The 7,980-nt window shown below is 45.7% G+C and overlaps 1 protein-coding gene across 1 annotated transcript in view; it reads left to right on the forward strand.

The window, feature by feature from the left end:
• Window positions 1-7,705, forward strand: part of LOC106806547 (myotubularin-related protein 4-like) — an 18,101-nt gene extending 10,396 nt beyond the window's left edge. The window contains exons 3-6 of the mRNA XM_014808523.1: window positions 406-716; window positions 5,728-5,888; window positions 6,768-6,858; window positions 7,502-7,705. Of these exons, the coding sequence (XP_014664009.1) occupies window positions 406-716; window positions 5,728-5,888; window positions 6,768-6,858; window positions 7,502-7,619 (681 nt within the window). The 3' untranslated portion in view covers window positions 7,620-7,705. The remainder of the gene's footprint in view (window positions 1-405; window positions 717-5,727; window positions 5,889-6,767; window positions 6,859-7,501) is intronic.
• The last annotated feature ends 275 nt before the right edge of the window (window positions 7,706-7,980 follow it).

A 7,980-nucleotide genomic window follows, 5' to 3' on the forward strand; every position in this document is an offset into this window, starting at 1 on the left:
CCTTACTAAGCATCCACAATTATTTTTGTATACTGTCCATATTTAGCCTATCCAGGTGGTCTCAGGCATTTCAGTGCGCAGGTGCGCAAGCACAAGTTAATATACAGAGGCACTCACATTAATTAGCATTGCGTGTGAAACTTTATTAGGCTCATTAGCCCTGCATAACAGGTGGCACCTCCCACCCTGTAGTAAAATTCCTCTGATAATGTTCGTGGAGCCACTAGTTGTTTGACTGTGGTTTTTAGGTAATTTGTGGATGCGCCGGGGAGGGGGTGGAACAGTTATAAAGCCTGCAGGGAGCGTAGATCTAACGTGCTCTTCATGCTTGTAGATGAACTCGGGGGTGTAACAGTTATAAAGCCTGCGTGGAGCGTAGATCTAACGTGCTCTTCATGCTTGTAGATGGACTCGGGGGCGGACGACAGCGAGGGCCCCAGCGTGGAGCACATACAGACGAGCGAGTTGTTCCCATGTTGTTCCCTTCGCTCGGACGACCCGACGCTGCAGGTGCCCTATCCCGTGTTGTGCGGGGAGGCCGTCGAGTTCCTCGGACGCACCGCCGACGGCGTCATCACGCTCTCCAACTACCGGCTCTTCATTCGCTCGTTCGCAGACAACTCGTGCGTGAACATGCCGATCAAGCTAGTGGAGTACGTCGACGTCAGAGACCTCTGCCAGCTGCTCATCTACTGCAAGGATGCGCGCACGATCAGGTAGGCAGGTGGCGCCGCTGTGCGCGGCACGACGCCTTAGCGGCGTCGAGGGTCGCAAAATGGAGGAAATTTAGTCTGAAATGCCAAAAAGACAGGAATCTGAAATGATGTTATATTCTTATATAAACACTGTTATCAGTTATACAAGGTGTATAATATATAAAATTGGGCCACCCTCATGCCTTCTCTATCAAATTTCATCCGTCTCATCCAAGTATAGGCCATCCAAAAGACGGGTAGATGGGTCTCTGGCTAACTCACTGATTGCGTACGATGCAAAGTTCTGTCGGTGAGCAAGTCACAGACTGTAGGGAGTTTTTTCTCGTGACGGATACTGTCAGAGTTTTAATTACTTGTAATCTGGTGGCGCAGAATAATGATGAGAAAGGTCCTTCATCTACTGAATGAAGAGCCAGAGGAAGTGTGGTGCACTTGCAGGGTGCCTGCATGTGGTCAAATGAATGGCTGCAGCAATAATAATTGCAGTATCTCTCTCTCCCTCTCTCTCTCTCTCTCTCTCTTTCTCTCTCCCTCTCTCCCTCTCTCTCTCTTTCTCTCTCTCTCTCTCTCGCTCTCCTTCTCCCTCTCGCTTTTTCTCTCTCGCTCTCTCTTTCTCTCGCTCTCCTCCCTCTCTCTCTTTCTCTTTCTCTCTCTCTCTCTCTCCTGCTCTCTCTCTCTCTCTCTCCTCTATCTCGCTCTCTCTCTCTCACTCTCACTCATACTCTCACTCTTATACGCACACACTCTCTCTCTCTCTTGCCTTTTTGCCCGATAGCCCTTTGCATCCAAAACCGTTTTTGTCAACACATTTAATCTTAATGCAAAATCTTGACTAAGAACGCTCAATCTCACTTTCTCAAGAGAAAGTAAAACCTGTGATCCAGGAGTAATGACCTTCCATCCAGGGGTAAATGTGGGGCAGGTCAGCGTTACATACAGTAATCTACTAACCACAGACAAGCCTGATGACATCCATGGTAGTCCTGTGTGCAATTTTGTCCGTTCACCGGCATTTTCACGTCCAATGTACTTGTCATGAAAACAGCGTTTCTGGACTCTGAATCTGATTATCTAACTTTATCTTGCTGGCGTATTAACAGTATATATGGGGCTGGTTTATACGGTGGTCCAGGTCAATAATCTTTGTCAAGCAGGTGTCATGCCTACCTGAAAATACAAGAAATTATTTACCTGATTAATTCATAAAATTTCTGAATAATCATTTATTAACCAGTGAACTAATATTTAAATTAATTAATTAATTAATTAAAACTCAAATTAATAGAACTGGGGTGTTTATATAACAACTGTTGTGACTACTCAACTTTATTATTTTTAAATTCCTTCACACAGTATATATCTAGCTAAAAACAAGTCACACCCTAATACCCTATTGTTATTTATAATCAGCAAGAATAAACATTTATGTTCTAGTTTCAATGTCATATGTTCATTATGCTGCACATACCTCCACGAGAAGATGGATTCACATCATCTTCTAGATGAGCGTCATCCTGTTGATTGTACTGTAGCCACCTAGGGAAGCTGTCTATTTTATCAATGCCTCAGTAGCAATGTGGGCAGATAACTACATCTTATTGCGATTCGGAAACTGACCATTATTTTAACTAACGCAGCATGCATATCAGTGTGTATACCTAGCCATCAACGAATGATTCAGCTACCCAGCCAGGATTCACTTACCCGCGTGACATGGAAGTGACGTCGGTAGTGATGATTGCGGCTATACTGTACCATAGCTAATAATCATCGCAATCATAATCTCTGCCACACCAACTTTCAGCTTATTGGATGCAAGGCGCTTCTTCTTAGAAAAAAGGTGTGCCGTATATAAGCTGCGAAATACGATGTAGTGTCGCTGCAAGTGTGTACGCATATGTGTACTGTGTGTGTGTGTGTGTGTGTGTGTGTGTGTGCGTGCGTGCGTGCTTGCGTGCGTGTGTGTGACAGTGTGTGTGTGCGTGCGTGCGTGCGCGCGTGCATGTGTGTGTGTGACTGTGTGTGTGTGCGTGCGTGTGTGTGCGTGCGCGCGTGCACGCGCGCGTACATGTGTGTGTGTGCATGTGTGTCTGTGTGTGTGTGACAGTGTGTGTGTGTGTGCGCATGCGTGCGTGCGTGCGTGTCTGTGCGTGCGTGCGTGCGCAGGTGTGTTAACAGCAGTAGAAGCAGGAAGGGGGGTGATAAACTCCTCCACATATTTCGTAGGGCAAGGTTGGGGGGGTGATAAAGATTCGCTCGAGGGTTTGATGAGTGTAAGTGCTGGGTGGCGTTCAGCAGCTTTATCGCATAGTCTGCTTTTAATCTCGAACAAATAGCAATTCGGAAAAAGTCTGGTGTGCGTGTAATCTCGTTGCATCATTGCGTGCTGCAGCCAGCGTGATAAAAATGTCGGAGCTGGTGAAGCTCTGAATCCCCGAGCTGTTCATTGTTGGCTGCCACGATTAACATGTCACACTCATTTATCGTGAGGCATTGAACAACAGTCACTGCTGCACGAAGGGTCGTTGTCGTATAGGGTACTACATATATGTACCTATCTGATATGGTTAGGGTTATGGTTAGGGAGTAGGCGTAGGCGACTCCCTAGACTAGCATTATTACCTCCGCCAGGGGCTTGGCGGGGGTTATGTTTTCACCGGCGTGTGTTTGAGTGTTGGTTTGTGTGTTTGTGGGTTTGTTAACATGCACGTTTCAGTTCACTTCCGCTAGGTGCGCTGGCTGTAGACTTACAAACACGCAACCACAGGCTAAGGGGCAACCACAGTCCTCCCCCACCTGCACGCTCGCACTAATCCGGATCCACTTAATTAATTAATTAATAAAAAATTTCACATTGAGATAATTCAGCTGGCTTGGCGGAGGTCTGTGCTCTCCGAGTGCTCTAGTATTACCCTATACGACACTGACCCCTTCAGCGTCACTGCCTTACATGGAGTGTGATAGCGCTCATGCACCACAATGCTACAAAAACGTAAAATATAATTGTAACATTTTCTTTAACCTCGTAGCCAAGCAGTCGCCTTGAAAGCGATAAGCAAGATGGTTACTTGTGGCTGAGTAAGACTCAGAGTAACTTAGACAGACATCCAAGATCATGCATTATACAGATCTAACAACAGCCAACCCTGTGCCGTGGCAACACTACAGTAGTACTCAGTACTGTGTGTCTTTGTCAGGGAGCAATGCAAGGAATACTGATGTATGGTAATATTTGCTATTGCTCTCGTCTTCATCGAGGAAAGTCCGTGAGGAATATACCTGTTAAGCTCAGTAATCAGATACATCTCGTGTTGTGCATTGGCACAGATGTGCCATGACGAATTTTGCTGCTCGTTTAGATCAAGGACAATGCACCAGAAATCCAATCAGCACCTTTGTTTAGAGCCATAGCAACAGCCAATCAGGGCCACGTAGGCGAATCGATGCCACTGTCTGAGTGGAAATAAAAATCATGACAAAATCACGACTGCTGACGGACCTGACGGTACAGGTGGACGGCAAGCAATACGACTCGCCAGGAATCGTACTTGCTATTCACTAGTGGCATCTACTGGATAATAACTCGTTCAAGTAACTCACTTATGCACTTTCAGCATCCTTTGTTTTCACTGGATGTGATAACACAAACGCCGTAATTTATAGAGTACGTGCACGAGTTATCATTTTAACATTTCACCCAACGGTTTGTTGTTATCCAACTCGGTGTTACCCCACTACTGGTTACGTAAGTTGACATCCTGACGGAGCAGCTAGTGAAATGCCCACTATTAGTACGTCTCAGACTGTCACCAATACTCTTCAACATCGATTAAAGCTGAGAGGGTCTATGGCCCCCAGGGTACTGCCAGAACGGTACCAGAGCATATAAATCAAGTTGATTTATATGCTCTGCTGGTACTATCTAATATACCGGACCGTACCTCGCCTACTCCACTAACGAGTCTAGGGAGCCGCCTACGCCTACTCCCTAACCCTAACACTAACCATATCAGATAGTTACCAGGGTACGTTCCGGTATACCGGACCGTACCCAGGGTACGTTCCGGCAGTACCCTGGGGGACATAGACCCTATGAGCCCGATTAAACTTAAAGATGAACTTTCACGCGTAACCCCTGTTTATTGTACCATGTGTGTTAGCGAGATAGTATGTGTAGCTTGTCAAAGGTGACGCTGTGTCTATGCTAGCATGATGAGTGAGGGTGCATGTGTGTGGTACTGAGGATGCGTAAGTACGTACACCAGGTTAGAGTTAAGATGCGTTTATGTAGGGTACTGAGCCCCGAAGGCACGTTCGCGATCTCCTTTGTGGTTTTCTGCGCGACTTCCACTTGTTTGTGTTGTCTGCCGCAGTGTGCTTCACTCGTCTGTGACCAGCTTTTCCAAGGACGTCAGTCTTGGATAGAAAGGTGGTTTTGTGTGCTGCCTGCAGATGCGTGTGTGTGTGTGTGTGTGTTCATAAATTCTCGTTACGTGTGTACAGCACTGCATTGGCTCTCCTCCTGCTGGTAATTTTCGAGATGAGTAATCAAGATGTGGGTTTTTTTCATATTACGGTCTGATCGTAAACATGTTGATGAAGCTGCAGTGAGATTATTAGTGGCTTAGTTTATTAGAGGGGAGGAGCTGGGGAGGGGAGTTTATTAGGGGGAGGGGAGGCTGCTGATCTAGCTAGTAGGTGCTATCTGTGTCAGCTTGCCCCCCCCCTCAATGGAAGTAACCCTGCGATTAAAAATCTTAAAACCAGTTCCAGTCCAATCACTTATAGTGCTTTTAGTATAGTCAACATGGACCCACTGCAATTTACCCAATTTCCTGGCAAATAAGTACCAGTAAGCCCAACTTTGGTGCTGCTGCGGGGTACCAAAAAATACAGTGGATACTATCAGGAGTAAATTTGTATTGCATTAATACTGTTTCTACTACAGTTTTTACCTATCATTTAATTTGATCGTCCGGGGACTGACTGTGTGATGTTCTTGTGTGTGTAGGTGTAGCTTTGAGGAGAGGTACCGTGAGGACTGCATGGAGTGGCATCGGCGGCTGTCGCTTGCCATAAACCCAATGCAGAAGATCGAAGACTGCTTCGCGTTTGCATTCTATGCATGGTGTATGGATCAGGTAGAGCCAACCAGCCTGCCCTTCTCACAAGGTATCTATCTCGACAAGCTTGCACACAACGCATAGGCGTGTAGGGGCAAATTTACATTTTTGTATGTAAAGGCAAGTGTTACCTTGAGTTTAGCCAGAACCCTTATGGCACCTGGGCAATTTGGAGGAATATACCAAGGTGAAGGTTTCTTTAAAAGAAGGGTTGTCAAAGCCGCTTGCTTTTAAATAACGTTTTTGATTTAGGGGAAACGTGGATATTTATGTTACATGAGATTCATAGGAAACAGTACAGAGGTCTAGTAATGAACCTAGGTAGTCCTGTTATTATGGATATCAGCCAAGCACTGCCCATGTCGCCAGTGCTGTCGTGAAATTCAAGCCCTGAATGCACGCGTCCATGCACCAACTCTGTCCCTGATGTGAGTGCGCACACGTGTGCAACCTTTATTTCTTAATCGATCATGGCGTAGGTAGCCATACGTTGGAATCTTCCGGCCCAGGGCCCATTTATTGCTAGATCCATCAGCCCAGGCCCCTTCTGTCCGCTCTGACATTGTGTGCTCACTCACATGTAACGTAGTGTGTGTTCGGCAGAGCTAGGTTGTGGGGGGACGCCTGCAGAGGAAATCTTCTGTAGCTCGTATTGCCTGTTATGTGCAACGTGCGAGGTGTAAGCGTTTGGGTGAAAAGTGAAATGGAGCATTTCGTCTTTTTATTTTAGAAGTCGCGCCTCTGGAATAAATTAACGAATCGAGTGTCCTTGGGGGAACAGAACGTAACGATGTGTGTTGGGAACGAAAACTATAGTCTAAGTTTACGTAACCTTCATGAGAAATAAAACGCTAAATTATGTTTACTCTGCAGTGTGAAATGCAGGTATGGATTATGCTTAGGAGTTTAATGCAAAGCTTACTTTCAGACGGTGGATATGATTTCTTCAAGGAAATTGAGCGGATGGGATTTCGACTCGGAGAAGTGTGGAGAATATGTGAACTGAACACTAACTACAAGTAAGTCAGGGTTTCTTATACATAAGAGGCACATGGCGCACCACCGTTGTCAAATTTAACATCGCTGTTGTGAAAATGTTCCTGTATTTACCCGCTGTTGTCAAAACAGTGTCAACCCAAAAATAAATAGATCACCACGTGCTTCTGGCACATTTAGATTGCCATGTGCGTTTATTGGGTCATGTGACACGGGGTCTACACTTTTCCTACAACCTACAGGCCTTTGAATCCATCATGCGCGTTTTTTCCCAAACTGGCCATTACCTTCTTTGCCTAAGTTTCTCTTAGAAGAAACCCTGTAAGTGTGAATGTGAGGAAATGATAATCACGTCATGGGACGTAACAAAAGCAATTTGCCTCTCATTAGGTGGTTGTGGACAGCTCTCGTGTGGCCCCAACAATGCCGATTTATTTCTCGGCTGCCGTAAATGGTTGTCGTCATGCAACGTTCGTCATGTAGCTGGGGAATTTGTGATAATGTTGAGTTTGTGTAGGTTGTCATAGTAACGCTTGTACGCTACATGGAAGAGGCAAATGCAAGAGAGACTGTAGCGTCGACATCAGCTGGTGCCTTCGGTCGTTAGTGGTCGGAGATGGGTCGTTAATGAGCATTGTTGCATTACACGAAGTTTCCGTTTTCCAGATTCTGTCCAACCTATCCCAAGTACCATCTCGTGCCAGTATGGATCACAGATCAGGAGCTGGAAAAGGTTGCGCAGTTCCGTGCCATGAAGCGCATTCCATCCGTCGTGTGGAGGTAAGCAGGCCATATGAAGTCATCCATCTCTTGACGTCCATTATGCTTTGCAGTTTTGGCTGGAATCGTGTGTATCAGGCAACGTGTTGTACGTCGTAAAATCTACAGTAAAGCAAAAAAAAATTGAACATGTCTCTCAACATCTCTTTCTTAGCATTCTTGTCATCACACTGTAGATTGTTGATGATTTTGTTGTTATTATTGTTGTTTTTGTTTGTGTTGTTGCTGATGGTGGTGTTGTTGTGGTTGTGATGGAGGTTGTGGTGGTGTTTGTTGCTATTCTAGTTGTTGTTGTTGTAGTTGTTGTTGTTGTTGTTGTGGTTGTTGTTGCTAATGTTGTTCTTCCACCTGTTATCCGACAGATG

This window comes from Priapulus caudatus, unplaced genomic scaffold (assembly GCF_000485595.1).
Source record: "Priapulus caudatus unplaced genomic scaffold, Priapulus_caudatus-5.0.1 Scaffold167, whole genome shotgun sequence".
Classification (NCBI taxonomy): Eukaryota; Metazoa; Priapulida; class Priapulimorpha; order Priapulimorphida; family Priapulidae; genus Priapulus; species Priapulus caudatus.